Source organism: Protopterus annectens, chromosome 14.part0 (assembly GCF_019279795.1).
Source record: "Protopterus annectens isolate FY-2018-M chromosome 14.part0, PAN1.0, whole genome shotgun sequence".
Taxonomy (NCBI): domain Eukaryota; kingdom Metazoa; phylum Chordata; order Ceratodontiformes; family Protopteridae; genus Protopterus; species Protopterus annectens.
The window spans coordinates 780225063-780245122 of record NC_056748.1 but is presented as its reverse complement, the minus strand read 5'-3'; the positions used below and the strand labels follow the sequence as shown (position 1 = coordinate 780245122).

Below are 20060 nucleotides of genomic sequence, written 5' to 3'. Positions count from 1 at the left end.
GAGCAAGATGCAGAGGACAGGAAGAAATGGAAACAGGTGATCTGCTGTGGTGACCCCTAACAGGAACAGCCAAAAGAAGATGATGAGCAGTGGAAATACACATTGAAGTGATCGCAGAGATAAATAAATTTATAGTGTGGACATGGTAGAAATGCAGTGATTTAATTGTGAAACATTAAAGTGACAAGGATGTTTTATTGGCACAACATACATTTGCCTTTAGTGGGAGAGTTTTGAATGTCACTGATGAATGAAAAATGACAGTATTATGAATACAATAAAGCAGTAGTGGAAGGCTGGGTTTGTCAACAAACCATTATTTTGAATTTATTCATAATGATGAAAACATTATTTGGCTGGACTGAAAATCTGTACGTGTATATAATTATGTGTTTTGTTTCTCCTAACCTGTTTTTTTTTTTTTTTGAGACAATATCAGGCAAGCTTTCTTTGTTGTGTTGCTTGACTAATGATTACATTTTGTGTGTATGGCTGCAGCTTATTGTTTTAGGTGCACTAATAATGCAAAACCAGGGATAAAGGCAGAGAAGTGATCATTTTAAGCCATGAGGAGAACCACATCCTCATGGGCAGCCTTTAGGATATACAGCACGTCTTCTTGGAAAAGGGAGGTGCAGACAAGCTGAGAGGGCAAAGGCCCGGAATCAAGCAGTTATGGATAGTAATGCTGTTGATGGGAGGAACTACATATTAACACAATGCAAGAAGAGTTAAATAATATGGTAGGATGTCCCAGAGCCAAGGTGGGCAGAATGCAATTGGCCCTGCTAGTACTAAGGGTGGGACCTCTTACACTTACCCTTTAACACCAGATGAGAAATACTCCCTCCACATTTAGGACACAGAAGATACATATGTCTGCTCAGGAAGGTTGGTTTAAGAATGGTAACATAGATTTATATAGAGAATTAAATGCTGACATGGAATGATTACATTTAATACTATTAACTGGTGAAACCTCAACTTCTGCACATGATGACAATGAATGCAGTGTACATGGTAAGTTTGCCCCATGTAATTAGCATACAGTAGTCTATGCTACTTCTTTCTTAGTAATGTATGTAATTTACTTTTACAGGGTCAGCAGCAAAAACAAACAGTTCCAGTACACCAATAAATTTGGAGGATATCAGCAGGAAAATGGCCGCAGATGATAATGATGTAATAATACAGTTATGTTTGTGAGGCAGCCTGAGGAAAGAGCCACACAGTCATCAAGTTTTATGGCAGGATCTCACACCCCACAACATGTTAGTAATGTTAGTAATACTGCAGGAAGTGACAGTACATCACAAAGTCAAGCACATTCTAACATTACACTCCAGCTTGTACAAGAAGAAACCCCATGTACCTTTATACCAGTATCTCCAAACCCAGACACTTTCAGGATTATGTCAAATTCATTGGTACCAGTATCCACAGTGACACTTTACAAAGGAGTGCCAGGCACAGGAATTTGCCACAGCTACACCAGTAAACACATAAAGCACTGGCACAGAGAGTCAGAAATGATCAGAATCCTGTATGTGAGGATATCCAACACTACGTGGAAATGGCAGAGAGTAGGGGCAAGGCCATGATCACACTGAGCATCAGGGTCCACCTCCATTCTTACATGAGTTATGACTTACCAAACTCAATTAAGAGACAGTCTTGGAAGGGGAAGAGGGCAGGGTACTGTCCAGACACTTGGGGCAGATCATATGAGACTACAAGTGCTTCTCAAGAAAGTACTATAATTAGTAGCTAGAGGAACAAGCACAACAGATTTCAACCAGGCCACATCAGTATTCATCTAGACCTAGCAGAACCTCTCATTTGAGAACCAAGACTCAGTCTTGCAGTACTGTCAGAACAGTGTCTGCAGGATCACGTGCATCAAGTAGGTCACATCACTGGATCAACACACCCATCAGGCTTACATGACAGACCCTCTTCAGAATCACTTACGCCATCACCTAGCCTATTTTTAGGAGATATGTACAACACATTTGACCTTGACTTGTTGGGATTCAAGTGTGACATTTCTGTTACTTACAATTGAACCTTCATATAGACATGTCAGTGTTTTACTCAAAGTGAAATAATTCATTAAATTAAAAAATGTACACTTAAGACACTTTTCAATGGTATGCATTTCATTCCTATCATGTTATTGCTTAAAGCCTCGTGGAAATGTGGAAAGAAAGCTGTATGTCATAACATCAGATTGCAATGCTTAACACCATTAATGATCTATGCATTACCTTTGTAACAGCTGGCAATGACTTACAACCTAATAGTAGTAATAATCAAGTATTCAGAGAAATGCTAAGAAGAAAATTACAGATTAAATGACTATCTTGCCATGTAAACATTGCTGTCACTTCATATTTACCACTGCACAAATATTTTTCTTTATCTGAGGACACAAATTATTGTGTATGACAAAATGACATAATATGATGTACATTATCAGAGAACATTAGTTCATTTGAAATAAGCAATAGTTAAAACTGAGTAAACATTGCATAATATAAAAAAAACAGTGTGCTAAGTTTTCATTCAACTTCAAGGTATGAACTCATTTTCATAGGTTCATAGGTAAGTACTAGGCTATCTGCCCGAGGGCATCTATAAGCCTAGCCAGAATGTGTTGGCTTCCGCCACCCCCTTAGATTAGTTCCCTGTGCCTCTGTCCAGCAGAGCCATTAGTTCCCTGTGCTTCTGTCCAGCAGAGCCACTGCAGTGATCCCTGGGGTAAATTTTCTGTTTCCCATCCACTCGTCAATGTTTCTCTTAAAGAGTGTTAGTGAGCAGCCTAATGTAGATTGGAATCCTGTTCCAAAGCATGGGAAGTCTCTGGGACAGGACTCTATCCCTCCAGCATGTCCTATTTATCATTGTGGTGAGGTTTAGATCCCAAGACCGTGTGGCTCTCAGACCATGTGGCTCTCTTTTCTGTACTAGTTTTCTCCTTCTATTGCATAGTTTGCTTATGGCAGGGGTCCACCAGACTGGTTTATTTTTCTTGTTAAATGCTGAAATAACATTTTTAGTGCCACTTCAGGACATTTAGTATGGGCATACATAGGTATAGCAACTCATTACAATGCATTGTGCAAAACAGTTTAAAACTCCTTATAAGATATCTTACAATATCACTGAACAGGAGTCAGTGAGCACTCAGGGATGACTTTTACAAAAAATAATATTAGTACCTGTTATGAAATTTAAAAAAAAATTTTAAGTTGAGAGGTTATGTCTGATGGACAGTAACAGTAGAACATGCAGAACACTGCATAACCCACATATATAACTGCATGCATCAATTATACACTATATGTTTTTTACAATTTAGGAAACACTAACCTGAATGTCATGGTCCATAGTTCTGGACTAGACACTGCCTCTTTACCTGTGCAGCTGTAAGCCATGCACAGGCCTGCTTCATAGGGTCCTTTACTACTGTTGCGAGTTGGTCATCATTACTCATATTTATACTGAAACTAGGAACTGTAGTGGTAGCTTGGGTCACTTCACCACCACAATGGTGCATGATTGTGTTGTGCAGAATAAAACATGCACTAAACATCCTGTATGTAGTAGCTAGGTGAGACTGAAGGGCACTCATCCAGACACCTAAATCGCCTCTTCATGAGGTGAAAGTCCCTGTCAATGACAATGCAGGTCTGGGAGAAGGTTGTGTTGTAACTGTCTTTAGCAGCTCCACTTGGTTTTCTCACTGGCGTCATGAGCAATGGTTCCAGTAGATATCCAAAATTACCTAAAAGAAAAAAAAGAGGAAAAAGTGGTTTAGTTTTCAGAAATACATTTGACCATGAATCGGTAAAACAAGAAAAAGGAAAATATTTTTTTACTTACCAACAAGATTTTCACTGGGCATCCTACTGTGCAGGTAGTGGCAGTAAAATAATACAGTGTGCCAGATATGGGGTTTGTGTGCACTGACAGCCCGGATGTTGAGCAGACACATTGGTGATGCACCCCTATGTATCACACACTGCCTGGTAATTTCTGGATTGATAGACCTTATTTGAACCTTTAATCAGAACCAAGATGCCAGGTGCTCAAGAAAAATTTTAAGAAATTTGCCTTAAAAGTGAAAACTACGTCTTAATACTTCATAATCACGTTTTCATTCTCCGTATTACGGCATGTTTATCTTCCATCAACTGACCAAACAGTTTACATTTGCGCTTATGTATATATCATTTTATTTTGTTGCTAGAACAACACAGTAGCATTATTACTATTTCATTTGTTGAAGAAACACAATTCAGCAGTACTTCTTTTAGTGCCATGGCTGGGAAGATAGAACAGTTGAGTTCCTTTCTCAGCATTAAAATGCCCTTTACTTTCTTAAATAAAGAATAATCTTCTGAAAAATAGTTTTTCTGTACTTACAGCTGTGAAAACACAGTTGCGAATAACTTATTTTACTGTCGAATCACATAACTTCATGATCACATGAACATTGTCCTACATACCTGTCACATTCAATCATTGTTAAATCAGTTCATCTCAAATTAATTGAACAGGTCCCACTCTTCATGAGCAACACTTTTTAATCAGCGTATTCCAAAAAGAAAACAATGAAGTGCTGTCAGTGTGAACACTGCATGGCTTTCTATTATTTAACTGCATTATCTATTGCATGGTGCTGACAATAACAAGGCAGACTGGGTTGGAGGCAGTAAGGGGCCAAAATTTCCATATCACCGTTTGCTCAAGAAGGCATGAATAGGGTCCTATTTTATTTTGGCAATGTAACATATGTCAGCCTAATTTTATAGATTACTTCAATAATATACTTTTGGCCGCGGTGGTGTACTGGTTAGCATTGTTGCCTCACAGCAAGGGCTCTCCAATTCGATTCTCGGCTGGAGTTCCTTCTCTGTGGAGTCTGCATGCCCTCCATGCAATTGACTGAACATTAAAAGATATGGAGGTGGGTGTGTGAGTCTGTGTGTGTGCCTTCTCTGAAGGATGGGCGCCGGGCTGGCAACTCGGTACCGTAAAAATCCACTACCAGTCATGAGCGGACCGGTGATCCGCTGTGATGACCCCTAACCAGTAAAAGCCAAAAGACTTTAATAATATACTTTTCTAGTATGTCTTCCTTTGAACTGACTAGCTACATTTGATTTTGTCTCCATTTATGAAAAATGTTATTCCCATAATCATAAATGCTTTTGAGTGAAATGGTGTGGTATGCTGCACTGATCGAAACAGCAGCAGTAATAATATTCTAAATCATCATAGTCAATAGAATTTATTTTATTTTATTTATTTATTTAGTGGCCTTTGTTTACTGGGAAAGTCTGACTGAACAGTCCTCTTTTCAGTGGAGGCCTGGGGAGAAAAGGTCTGTTATACAGATTTCATGGAGATCATTTGCATTGTTTCATCACGTACAGTCAGTATTCACTTATGAGCAACAGTTCCAGTATTCAGATATCCTTAACATCAGTTGCAAGGTTTTGATTAAAATTAACAGTTACATGGGTTGCATGTGAATATTTATTTTTAAATACAGGGAGGTATATGCAGTGCAATATCATCCATACGCATACATTGTCAGGTTTTATGTAAGAATATTTGTTACTATAAAGACTTGTTCAAAATCTAGGACATAGGAAGCTAAATAAAGAGAGCAGCCCAATGAGTTGGCTATGTGGTTGGTTTGTATGCTGACATGAGCTGCTGAGTCAAAACATTACCATAGTACACCTAAGAATACACAGACGTGTCAAATATACCGTAACCTAATCCAGAAAGAACAAGACTGGAGCTCCACAGATATATAAATCAGTGACTGGAGTGTACTGTATACTGACAGACAAAGTCCATAGGTTCATAGGTGAGTACTAGGCTAATGGCCCTGGACCCAACACAAGCCTAACCCAAGAATATTCCCAGTCATCTTGTTGCCGGACATTAGCTCCATGTGCCCCTATCGAGCAATGTTGTTGAAGTGATCCCCGGGGTGAATTTCCTGCTACCCATCCACTTGTCAAGGTTTTTCTGAAGAGGACTAGTGAAGTGCTCTGTTTGACATGAATGGGGAGTTTATTCCAGAGTATGGGAAGTCTCTGGGTTAGGAACCTGTACCTCCAGCTCCAGTTTAATGTGGTGATGAGGTTGAGGTCTTTGAAGCATGCAGTCATTGGTGTCTGTGAGGCCTTTTTGTAGGATGGCAACATCAGCTTGAGAATCAATAATAGCTCCAAGTTTGCAGTCATCTGCGAATTTGGTCAACCAGAGTCCTTTGGTGTTGGCATGAACTTCAGAGAAGTAGATACCAAACAGGAGAGCATCCAGGACAGATCCCTGTGGGACTCCACTTGTGACTGCCTGGTAGTCAGATTTGGAGTCTGCTACTTTCATTGTGTGGGTTCTAATCTGTGAGCCAGTTGGCAACCCATTGTATGATGTAGGGGGTTAATTCTGAGGTTGGTGAGTCTGTCAATGATCCCTGAGTGGGGGATGATGCCGAAGGTCTTGGCCAGATTGAGGTAGGCTGTATGGACTACCTTGCCTATATTGACTGCTCTGGTGACAGATTCAAAGAAGTCTATCAGGTTGAGCAGACATGATCTGGCTTTAACAAACCCAAACTGTGAGGGGTCAAGGGTTTGAAGGTTCCCTATATCCCTATTTATGAGGTCCATAATGATGCAGTCCATGGCCTTACAGATTAGGCTCATCAGGCTGATGGGGTGGTAGTTTCCTGGGTCAGTAGTCGCTCCCACTTTGTGGAGTGGAATGACTGTAGCAGGGCACCATTCAGTGGGAACAAAGCCTGAAGTGAGTCTGTGGTTGAACAGGGCACTCAGGTGTGGTGCCAGTTCCCTTTGTAATTCACGTAGAACAGCCAGGTATATTCTCAGGTCCCATGGAAGCTGTATTTTTGGCTTTGGATAGTGGGCTTCTACCTGTGCAGCCATGATATTAGGGATTTGGCATTCCTCGGGTATTGGGATGGGCCCTTTAGGGGGTGGGGGGTAAAGTTTGCACTAAACCTGTCGGCCAAGATATTGGCAATATCTGTTGGTTCAGTATAAGTGGTGCCGTTGTGCAGTATTGAGCACCTCTGCGTATTGTTATGCAGATTCTTGACATAACTAAAAAAATGCCTTGTGGTTATCTTTGGCATCTGTTTCAATTTTGTTTTCATAACTAGCTTTGGAGGATTTGATGAGGTATCTCAGTTTTTTGCTGAGACTTACAAGGGAATTTTTCCAGTCTTGGGACTTTGCCCTTTTATGCAACAGTTTTTTTCCTTCTGTTGTAGAGTTTGTTAATGGTAAGGGACCACCAGATTGGCTTCCTTTTTTTGGAGGACAGGATCTTGGTTTTGTCTGGTATGGTCTGATCCATGCACTTGTGTAAATGCTCACACAGTGCCTTGGTGTATGATTCAGTGGCCATACATCCTTTCCCCATTTGCATGGATGATGTGAAGTTTGACACTTCTGTCTTTAGAAGCTCAAAATTGACTTTGGAGAAGTTTTTCACTGTGGTTTCCCTCATGGGGGGTGAGGATGGGATTTGGATATAAACTGTGATTAACTTGTGGTCAGATCTAACCAGGGAGGAGTTGATTACTGGCGTAGAGCCACGATCCCCCATGTTTGTAATGACCAGATCGAGAATGTTTCTATTTGGTAGGGGTGAGAATGAGTTGGTCTAGGGCATTGGAATTAATGAATTCCAGAAATCATTGGGCAAATGAGTTGGAATAGGAGTAATTTTCCCAGCTAATTGGGGGTAGTTAAAGTCTCCCAGTATAAGGGTATTGCGTTGAACCTTAATGAGTTCCAGAGTGTTCAGGAATGCAGAGTGGGAGTCTTGGGACATTGTGGGGGATCTATAGCAGGCTACAACCTGAATTGCAATTTTATCCAGTGTTAGTTGTACTTGTAGTATCGCTGATGCATTACATTGGGCAACCAGTCTGGAGGTGTGCATATCCTTTATGAGGATGGATACACCACCACCTTTGGGGCTTCGGTCCACACCTCCTTTAGGGCTTCAGTCCAGGTTTAGGGGCCAAAAGATGTGATATGCAATGTAGCCTGGTAGCGCTGGGATGCTCTTTGGAGCCTTGAACCAGGTCTCTGTTACTACAAAGAGGTCGATGTTCTCCAGTTTAAGGAGTGACTCGAGTGATTGCATTTTGACATTTAGGCTTCTAGTGTTGAGTAGCATAACCCTCAGGTTGCGTTTGCTTGCAGTTATTATGGTGGTAAGTTTGTCTTCAGGGTACTGGCTAAAAAAGGCACTATAGGGGTGGCAAGAGCCTTTGCCAGTATCTGGAATCCCAGGGGTGACAGATGCAGGCCATCTCTGTTAAAGCATTGAGGTCTGTCGATCATATCATCCCTGACAAAGCATCGAGGTCTGTTGAGCATATCATCCCAGGCAGACAGATACTGGATCCCCTTTGAATGGCACCAGAAACTTAGCCAATTGTTGAATTCAATCATTTTCTGCTTGTACTGTGATATAATTCTAGGTGACAGTAGTATGCTACTCAGGGTTAGGGTCATACCTGCTTGGGCTACAAAATCCGAGAGCTCTTCCATGTCTCTTTTCATGTAGTCCAGGGAGGTACATCTTAGGTCGTTCACACCAACATGGACAATGACTGAGTCATATCTGTACTTGTTGTGGAGAAACCCAAGTGTGTGCGTTATGTGGCAAATCCTGGCACCCAACAGGTAGCTGACCATACCTTTCTCCTTATTTAACCTAGTGAGTGGGACGTCAGTGTGTCTTACTATTGATTCACCTATGAGTAGTGTATTGGATAGACTGTTTTGCCATAGGGGCTTGGGCTGAGTGGCACACTGTTTATGTGGGCTATGTGTCTTGAAGGTTGTGTTTGTGTGAGATGGTTGCTTGCGTTTCTGCCTCGGAGGTCTTTGTTGTTTGAGCAGATTTTTATTGAGAGCCTCCGCAAAAGTGGGTGTGTGTTTTGTGTTGCTACGTGAGAGATGTGGTAGTGTGTGATCCGGGAGCTGTGTGTTCTATGATGTGTGATGTATGTGTTAACCTTCTCCTCTTGACTGGCTAGCTCAGTCTTGGTTTGAGAGAGCATGGCCTCTAGTTTAGTTATGTACGTGCATCTCTCACAAGTGGATGTGTTTGGAGGTAGGAGGAGAGGGTTGTCTGTGTACATAAGGCAATTGCTACATTGCCTCAGTATACCCAGGTTCACCAGGTTAATAGGAGAAAGCATAGGGGGCTGACCTTTAGACATGCCTGGATACGTGCTTAGTTATTTAAGTACTGGAGCTGTTTTGCTTCCTTTTAAGTACTGAAGCTGTTTTTGTTAGTGGTACTAGCAGTTGATATGCTTACAAGGACAGCTGCAAGAGGTTCTGAGCAAGTGCTGGGTTTAGAGGTCAGATTTGAGTGCTCAGAGATGAAAGCTAGCAAGATCTAAGGGAAAATTTGAAGAGCAGACTTTATGGCACTGGTAATAGTTTACCCTAGCTTAGTGGAGCTGCACGACACGCAAACCCAAGCAAACACAGGTTTTTAAGTCAGAAAGTTGAAAGGGATACAAGCACCCCAAAATAGCCAATAAAATATAATTCCTGAGCTGGAAACCACTCCTCTAGCGATAGATAGGCTGCACAGAGCTTAGAGCTCCCACTGATAAGCAGAAAGACTTCCTTCTATCTATGCAAGGTCTGGACAACTCAGAACACAAAATACAGTCCTGAAATCAGCAAATCTGAGATCCAGACTATTCTAGTTTGAGAAAAAGGCAGGAAACAAGCAAGTAGATAGGAATTTTTGGGGTTTGTTTTTTTGTAACATAAATACAATAAATGCAGCAGTAAAATTCACTTATAGGGCTCTAAAAGGCTATCATGCTTGAGTGTGTAGCCTGTAACTGTATATACAGTTGAAAAAAAACAATTTAATAAAGTGCAGTAGGCAAAATCAGCAGAGAAGAGTTAAATTAAATACAAAAGCTTGTAAAATGGCTGTAATAAAGTGCAGCAAGCAAAATCAAGCTGAAGTAAGCAAAAACAGGTACTTATAATCAAGCAAAGTCTCTCTCACTCTCTTCTTTCTGCTGCTGTAGAATTCTGAAAGATGCCCAAACAGGATCCGCTGAGGTGAAATAAGCCAAAACCTGTGCAAACACGGGTTTTTAAGTCAGAAAGTTGAAAGGGATAGAAGCAGCCCAAAACGGCCAAAAAATACAATTCCAGAGATGGAAACCAATCCTCTAGTGACAGATCAGCTGCTCAGAACTTACTACTCTCACTGATAAGCAGAAAGACTTCCTTCTATCTCTGCAAGGTCTGGACAACTCAGAACACAAAATACAATCCTGAAATCAGTAAACCTGAGATCTGGACAATTCTAGTTTGAGAAAAAGGTGGGAAACGAGCAAGTACATAGGATTGTTTTTTTTGTTACAGAAGCCGAAATACAGTAAATTTCACTTATAAGGCTCTAAAAGTTGTAATGTGGCAAGATATGTAAGCAGAAATTAGAGCACTGAATAGTAAGGACAACTGGAAATTTACAAGAATGGTAGGAGCAACAGGCTAATAAAATAGGATTCGCCATTGTACTTCATTATGCTACCGATACATGTATCTCCATGTGAATGCAGGAGGAGGCAATTCTAGGGACTTTGTGGGTGCTGAGAAAAGCACTCTTGGCTGACATCAAAGTCTTAAACAATAACAATTTCAAGAACTGTAATCTTACCCTGACACAGGAATGGGGTGCAATCCTGCCGTGGTTTTAGAAACCCAAAACATTTGAAATACCAAAATTAGATGCAAAATGATGTCCCTTGTGTAAGCATCAATATGTTTGATTGTTCTGGCTAATGGCAACTACCAGAATAACAGGACGGATCTTGGACATATTAACAGATGCACAAAAATGAGCAACAACACAATTGCATAAAAGAGGCCAACAAAAAAAGACAGGAAGTTAATCAAAATATAATTATGCTTTTAAAATAATCTAATAGCACACAGCTGTGTATATATTGAGTGATATGTACATGGAGGAATTTTGACTACTGTGCATTACACTGATGTGTATTTTGAGATGTAAGCAGAATAGTGAAGTATATGCATTCCATATTGTTAAGCACTTAAAGTGATTCTGAGAGATTCCGTTGCAATACTTGCAGTTAGCAGTTCATAGGGTCAATAGGTCAAGTTGAAAGGGAACTTTTTTTTACTGTTAATAGGCTGATGTTCTCACTACCTAGTAGGCACTTATGGTCAGTAATAAACTAGTGTGCTATATGGATATGACTGCAACATTTTTGCAAATGACTCTACCAACATACCACATAATACAAGGTGACAGAAATGTATACACATTATGATGGCTTTTTGCTGTACATGGTAAACTATTCAAAATTAGAAAATTCTGCATGTACCATAATATGTACATAATGACAGAACAAGTGTTGGATAACTCTGTTATATTCAAAATAATAGCATTTCCAAATTACCGCATGTGATTTTATATGAAGTATATGCTAACATTTAATTAAGACGGGTTGTTTTACAAATGACCATTCCAAATGATTCAGGCATGTTTATGCATTTGCCAAGTGTACTCAGACACAACATGCATGAGTTATACAGGAGCTAGAATATGAGGAAATGATCCCCATACTTGATATGTGCACACCTAATGGAAGAAATGAAATAAGGTTAGGTGAAGTCAGAGGAGAAAACGTGAGCATGAGAGGGTAGAATGATGTGGTAGCTGGAAAAGGGCCAATTAAAGATTTAAGAGAATACTATTTAATAGAGTTGGTGATGGGACACTAGGATGTACTTAAGAAATAGTCATGGGTTGATCTAAAGAGAGACTCAAGATATCTGGGAGAGAAGAAAGCAGATATGGGGCAATAGTCAATAGACAGCCGTGGTGGTACAGCGGTAGCATTGTTGCCCCACAGCAAGAGGTTCTCCTGTTCGATTCTCGGCTGGAGTGCCTTCTGTGTGGAGTCTGCGTGTCCTCCCCGTGGTTGAGTGGCCACCGAAAGACATGTGTGAATGGGCGTGCCCTCACTGAAGACTGGGTGTCGGGCTGGCAACTCGGCACCATAAAAATCTACTGCCAATCATTAGTGGACCGGAGTTCCGCTGTGGTGACCCCTAACTGGGAAAAGCCGAAAAGACAAACAAGTCAATAGACCAATGCAGAGAGAGTTAGTTGTGTCCCTCAGTTGGCTTTGATAGAGCATAGTATTCTTCCATTAGCATTTTTTGATTTCCTGGCAAATGAACATGTAGTAGAGAGAGATAAGGCTACAAGCTGCTAATGGACTTCCTGTTGTTTTGCATTTTAATCAGGAGGTCTTTTGTTACATCCTATGTGATTTAATGCAAGCCTATTAACCAGATAAATGTTCACAGAGCATCTCTGAAATGAGATAACGGTCTTAAATATATGTGTTACACATGAAATTCAGCAAACTATCAGCTAAGAATAATCTAACTTTTTGATGTTGTGCTACCCATTTGATGAGATTATAAAGTACCTGCATATCAGTATAACACACAAACTGTAAAATTCCTGACGCCTTCAAGAACTGGCAATCTCCTGAAAGGCTTTAGTGTGCTTGTTAATTACTGTGGATGAAGAGTTTTAAGTACAATTTCATGTTACTCTGAGAGAACAGATGCATCAGGTTTCATTATGACTTGTACTCTTTTGTTATCTAAGAATTTGTAATGCAAACTGAAATGTATAATTCTGCATTGCAATACTAGTAGCACTGATGTGCAGTTTACTATCAAAAGGGTGATCAGACTACATCCAAATTCATAGGTTCATAGGTAGGCACAAAGCTAATGGCCCAAGGGCCTATGTAAGCCTAGCCAACAAGGTTCTCTGGCTTTCACCACCCAAGAAGGTTATGTCCATTTGCCCCTGTTGAGCATGGCCACAGAAGTGATCCCCAGGGTGAATTTCCTATTTCCCATCCACTCATCAAGATTTTTCTTGAAGAGTGCAAGTGAGGAACTCTGCTTCACATAGATAGGTAGCTTGTTCCAAAGTATGGGAAGTCTCTGGGACAAAAATCTATCCATCCAGCATGTTCAGTTTATTGTGGTGACAAGTTTTAGGTCTCTAGAGCATTTAGCTCGGAGGGATTCGGATTTCTTTAGGTGTAGCATGTCCAACAGCTCTGGGTTTGACATAGCTTTGTATGTTAGGCAGAGATCACCTCGGAGTAGGCAATATGCTATGGAGTAAAGCTGGAGTTTTTTGAGACGGTCAGCATAGGGCATATGTTTGAGTCCCGTAATCCTTTGTGAGGTATTTTTGTGGCCTTTCTAGCTGTTGCAGATGCCTTGTGAGGTACATTCCAAAAGGGGTGTTGTACTCAATAATGGGTCTAATGAGAGCTGAGTAGAGGGGAACAATGACCTCGTTTTTCCTGGATGAAAACCCTTTAATGATGAGGTGTGCCACATAGAAGGATTTCCTGACTACTGTGGCAATGTGATTATCAAAGAAGAAACTAGTGTCCACCTGAGTCCCAAGGTCTCACTCCTTCAGTGTTAAGTGGATTGCCGCCTATGTTGTAATTCAAGGGTACAGAGCTTTTACAAAAGGGGATGACAGTGCAGTTTTTGGCATTGAGCTTAAGGCCATGGCTGTGACACCAGGCATCGGTCTCAGTGAGGCCCTTCTGTAGGATGTCCACGTCGTTTGGGGACTCAACTATGGCACCTAATTTGCAGTCATCTGCGAACTTCATTAGTCAGAGGCCCTCTGTGTTAGCCCATACTTCAGAGAAGTAGATCCCAAACAGGAGAGTACCCAAGACTGAACCCTGTGGTACTCCACTTGGCACAGGTTTGAATTCAGATTTGGAGTCTGCAGCTTTTACAGTGTGGGTTCTGTCAGTGAGCCAGTTGGCAACCAATCTTGTGGCATATGGATTTATGCCCAGTTTAGTGAGTTTATCTATGATTCCAGAATGGGGGATGGTGTTGAAATCCTTGGCGAGGTCAAGATAGGCTGTGTGAACTGCCTTACCCTCATCTACAGCTTTGGTGACTGTTTCAAAGAAGTCAATCAGGTTCAGGAGACATGATCTGCCCTTCACAAACCTGAACTGGGTGGGGTCCAGAGTTTGGAGGTTACCAATGTCTTTGTTTATGTGTTCCAAGATGATACATTCCATGGCTTTGCAAACCAGGCTCTTCAGGCTAATAGGCAATAGTTCCCGAGGTCCATGGTGGCTCCCCCTTTGTGGAGTAGTATAACTGTTGCTGTGCACCATTCAGTGTGTACAAAGCCTGTCATGAAGTGGGGGGCCAGTCCATTCTGATGTTCATGTAGAACGCAGCCTGGGATGTTGTCTGGTCTCATGGATGCTGTGTTCTTGGCTTTGGAGAGTGCAGTTTTTACTGCTCAGTTGTGATTGCAGGGGCACTGCATTCTTCTGGTATGGATATGGGCCCTTTATGGGGTGGGGGTAAAGTTAGCAGTGAACCTATCAGCCAATATGTTGGCAATATCAGTTGGTTCCGTAATTTTCATGCCATTGTGCTGTAACTCAGAGCAGATCTGGGTGTTGCCATTGAGATTCTTGACATAGCTATAGAATGCTTTGTGGTTGCCCTTAGAGTCAGTGGCAATCTTGTTTTTGTAGCTGGCATTGTAGGATTTTATGAGGGATCTCAGCTTCTTACTGAGGCTTACCAGGAAGCTCCTCCACTCATGGGATTTTACTCTCTTTTGCAGCAGTTTCTTCCTTCTGTTGTAGAGTTTATTTACAGCAGGGGACCAACCAGCTTGGCTTCCTTTTTTGGAGGATTTATTTTTTATTTTATTTATTTATTTTACATTTGTTGACTGGGCTAGTCCAACTGGCTATATGTCCATTTTCAGTCGAGGCTCGGGGAGAAAAGCTCCACACTTCAGAATAAAATCACAATAACATAAGTACATTACTAAGATTTAGCAAATTTTACTAGTAAATACATTTTAGCTTAAGAGTAAGGAAAAAATCTTCTAAGCTAACATAGCACGTAAGGATAGCATCTTGGTTCTATTAGGGATAGCACAAGCCATGCACTACTGTAAGTGCTTATACAGTGCATTTGTATAAAATTCGACAGTCGTAACTGTATTGTCCATCTGCATGGGTGTCGTGAAGTTGGCCACTTCTGTCTTAAGAAGCATGAAGTTGGCTTTGAAAAGATTTTTTACAGTGGTTTCCTTAATGGGGGGTGGGGGCAGGATGTGGATATATGTGGTGATTAGTTTATGGTCGGATCTGACCAACAAGGAGTTGACTTCAGGTGTGGTACACCGGTCACTCATGTTGGTAATGATTAGGTCAAGGATATTATTGCCCTTGGTGGGGGTGTGGATAAGTTGATCCAGGGCATTGGAGTTTATGAATTCTAGAAAGCATTGAGTGAAGGAGTTGGTACATGAGTAGTTTTCCCAGTTAATGGTGGGGTAATTGAAATCACCCATTATTAGGGTGTTTGGTTGAACCCTGATATTTTCTAGTACATCAAGAAAAGAGGAGTGGGAATCCTGTGGCATGGTGGGGGATCTGTAGCAAGCTACAATATGGCTTGCAGTTTTGCCCAGAGTTAGTTGTACTTGGATAATTTTGGATGCATTATGTTGGGTAACTAGCCTGAAGGTGTGGCTATTCTTAACAAATATGGACACACCTCTGCCTTTGGTGTTCTGGTCCTGGTTAAATGGTCAAAAGGTATGGTATGAGTTATATCCTGGTAATGCAGGGGTGGTCTCTGGAACCTTGAACCAGATTTCAGTCACTGCACAGATATCGATCTTCTCCATTTTAAGGAGTGCTTCGAGTGAGTGCATTTTGACATTTAGACTTCTAGCATTGAGTAGCATTACCCTCAGTTTTTGCTTGCTTGTATCTGTTACGGTGGTGGCTTTGTCATTTGAACCTTGCTTAAAAAGGCACTATAGGGGCAGCAAGAGCCTTAGCCAGTATCCAGAATCCCAGGGGCAACAGGTGCCTCTCTGGCAAAGCATCGTGGCCTGTCGACCATGTCATCCCAGGCAGACAGATACTGGATCCCCTTAGAATGACACCAGAAGCTTAGCCAAGTCTGAAGTCAATCATTTTGTCCTTGTACTGCGGTATCATTCTGGGCATAGGTAGGATGCTACTCAGAGCTAGGATCATACCTGCCTGGATTCCAAGATTGGAGAGCTCCTTCATGTTTCTTTTCATGTAGTCCAGGGAGGTGCATCTCAGGTTGTTCACACCTTGTTGTGGAGTGACCTGAGTGCATGGGTTATGTGGAGGATCCTGGCACCTGACAGGCAGTTAACAGTAACCTTCTCCTTGTCTATTCTGGTGAGTGAAACATCAGTGTGCCTGACTGTAGAGTCACCTATGACTAATGTGTTAGGTACATTGTTTTGCCTTATGGGTGGTGGTTGAATGGCACACTGAGTCTGTGTGTTATGTCTCGTTTTGGTTGTGATGAGGGGTGGAGGTTGCTTGCATTTCTGCTTTGGAGGTCTCTGTTGCTTGGGCAGATTCTTATTGAGAGCTTCTGAGAATGTTTTTGTGCATCTATGTGTCGGTTTTGGTGGTGTAGGTATAATGGGACTATGTGATGAATGTGGTGTGGAGCAAGTGTTTAGTCTCTCCTCCTGACTGACAAGTTCAGTCTTGGGGTGACAGAGCTTTGCCTCCAGTTTGGCTAGATAAATGCATCTCTCACAGGCTGTTGTGCTGGGTGGTAGGAGGAGAGGGTTGTCGGTGTACATGAGGCAATTGCTACATTGTCCCAAGAAGCCCAGATTCATCAGGTAGACAGGACAGAACACCAGGAGCTGTCCCTAAGACATGCCTGGGTAATCACTTTTTTTCTCTAGGCAAGTGAGGGAAGTAAGTACTAGAGCTGTTTCCTCAAAGTAATTTGAGGAAGATAAATACAAAAACTATTAACCACTAGGTAATGAGAAAGACTGAGGTTTTTAGTAATTAGTAGCTTATTTAGTGCTTACAACAGTTCTGAACCAGTGCTGAGCATGGAAAAACAGATTCAAGTGCTAAGGTTAAGAAAAACAGCGAACGCCCTAGTTCGACATTTGAAAATACCGAAAACAAAATGTTGAACTCACAACAGCGAATGCACATTAGCATTTGCTGTTGTGGATTCAGCATTTTGAATGCAGATCGCACTATAGTGGAGACCAGGAAATTTACCCTTTCCTTCACTGTAGTGCAATCTCAGAGTTTGTATATATAAGTAGCAGGGGGTGTGGGAGGGCACACAAATATATTCGTTGCTCATGACCGGAAGTGTAGTATTTTCGGTAAAGTCGACATTCCTGAGATGTCAACTTTCCTGAAATATCTTGTTCAATCATGTTTATGTTCCTAGATTTGATTTCTGACATTTTGGGTTGAAAATATGAACATTCACACATTGCAGGTGTGAGATTTTGATAGTAAACAATGATGTGCTTATGTCAGGAGCTCTGAAATTGTCATTAGGGGCCCATACTTGCAAAGTCATGCTCTCTGTTGTAGCTTTTAACAGTCAGTTCTTAGATGTCCACTTACCTTTGTCATATAATACTGTCACTTTTAAACAATGATACACAATGCTTTATTCAACATTTTCTACAATAAATGTTAGCAAACACTTAAAACTGAATCTCAGTAATCAGATGAAACAAGTAAAAAAGTCTTAGATGCTCTTACCTAAAATTAACTTTGAGTTTTCAGTGAAAGGCTTAGAAACAGGTTGGAAATTTTGCCAAGCTATAAAAAGCTCTGTTGGCAAGGTCATAAGTTTATTGCTAGATAGATCCAGAAATGTAATATTTCTTAGGTAAAATGCTGCTTCCGCTGGTATTGAAGGAAGTTTGTTGTTGTGTAAGTTAAGGAGTCTTAGCTTTGGTACATCTGCTAATGCTTCCCAGGGAAAGGAAGTGAGTAAATTGCCATCCAGTCGAAGTTCTATCATAGCATATAAACCCAATAAACTGTCTGAGCTAAGAATTGTCAATGAATTGCAGGACATCCAGAGATATTCCAGGTTTTGCAGATAGTGAAAAGCTTCTCCTGGTAGTCTCTTGACTGAAGTTTTTTCAATTTGAAGTTTGCTGGTATCTCCTGGAATATTCACTGGTATTAAAGTCATATCTGGGTCATTACAAAGTACACTTCTGTGAGTAAAACAAAGACAAAATTAAGTGATAATCTGATAAGAATCTAAGTCATAAAACATTATAATTCAAGAAATGAAAAGTGTAGAAACATAAGTTAACAGGAAACACGTAGGTTCACCTGTCTAATCAATTTATTTTGCATATCACTAAATCTTAGAACTTGCTTAATCATGCATCACTTTTCCTCCATCCTCTGATCACTGATTTTCCTGTGTCTACTCTTCACGTGAGTGAAGATCACGTCTCATTCTACCCTTTACTTATCTTTTGAAAAGATGCTCCAAATGCTGTCCATTCTAATAGCCATGCCTTTGACCACATTGTCATTTTCCTTGATTTAATAGTTTACCTTAAGGTGCTGCTGGTTCCTTTCCACTCAAGTACCATATAAGCAGCATCAGTGTCATGTCATCGTGTATTTATGTCTCACTTCCATTAAGTACAAACATACATATTCTTGCTGTCAGAAGGAGACATTGCTACAGACCTCTCAACCTCTTTGAGCAAGAAATCTGGACAACGCCATAAATAAAAGTTGGACAAAGGCCCAAAAATGGGGACAGTTTTTAAATATTGCTCTTACAGATTAGAAAGTTGATATAATAACAGGCTTTGCGTTATCATGATTTTCCTGAAGAGTATGAAGTCTGAAACTCAAACGACTGTCATTATTTTCTAACTACAAACCTGAATGGTTTGCTAATAGTTGTTCACAAAACCACAATTTTATGAAAACCAGACCAAAATATGAGGCAAAATTCTGGGCATTCTGTGAAAATCTGTACAGTTGAGAGATGTGCATTGCTATGTAATCCTGGGTGCCTGCAGCTGAATCTCCCTCACTACGTCCATCTCGTCACTATTTGTCCTGATATCCTCTTATATGTTTCTGCAGAATAATACCATGCTATAAATCAAGTAAACTGTTCAAGACAACACGACCCTTTCTATGGTAGAGAACCTCATGTTGAAGCTACTGCCCCCAGTTTGCAACTAATCACCTCTCTAAGATCTATGCCCAAGTTTCCCAAAATTCTGCTTCCTCAATGTTATGGCCTTGTACACCAAGATCATGATCAACATTACTCCTTGTTTCCCATGAAAATGTCACTTCAATCGGCCTACCTTCACACTCCAGGCTACCTAACGCATTCATCATCCATACCACTCACGTTTGTAACATTTCCAGCACCATAATGTCCCTTTCCCCGTACAGCTTCCAGAATTGCACAAACTTTCAGCTCTGATCTGGACACTGACCATTACAGCTGGCTCATTTGCCTCCCAAGCAGTAAGGAAACACTAAATCCACAGTTCACTTATGCACCTTCCACGTAGTAAAGAAACACTTTATCCACAGATGGCCTATATCCCGTTCAAGCAATGAGGAAACCTTGTATCCATAATTGGCTCATATGCCCTTCCAAGCAGTGTGGTGGAATGAGGGGAAAAAAGGGTGTGGTGGAGTTCTGTGCAGGCTTTGAGGCCAGGCTTAAGGCTATTCATAAAAAGATATACAGACAATTATAACAATGTGGTTGTTTCAGTCACTCATGATCCAGTTGCTTTATATATATATATTTTTTTTTTAAATAAAGGGTATATCATTATAATCTAATCCCTATTTAGCATGCTTGGTTTAGTTGCCAAATAGGAAATACTGAAACTTTAAGATCTCCTGTCATTAATTTGACCCCATGTAGATTTTCATGATAGCACTATAGTTGATAGATGCAACCTGAAACATTGAAAGGCTGAATGAATACATGCATTGCTAATCAGCAAATTGAAACATTTTATTACCAGTATCATAGCAGGCAGACAGA

At 40.8% G+C, this 20060-nt stretch overlaps 1 protein-coding gene across 1 annotated transcript in view; it reads right to left on the bottom strand.

Moving 5' to 3' along the window:
• Window positions 1–18621, bottom strand: part of LRIT1 (leucine rich repeat, Ig-like and transmembrane domains 1) — a 123244-nt gene extending 104623 nt beyond the window's left edge. Inside the window, exons 1-2 of the mRNA XM_044055620.1 lie at window positions 18584–18621; window positions 17765–18231 (exon numbers count right to left, since the gene is read on the bottom strand). Of these exons, the coding sequence (XP_043911555.1) occupies window positions 17765–18231; window positions 18584–18621 (505 nt within the window). The remainder of the gene's footprint in view (window positions 1–17764; window positions 18232–18583) is intronic.
• Window positions 18622–20060: the final 1439 nt, after the last annotated feature.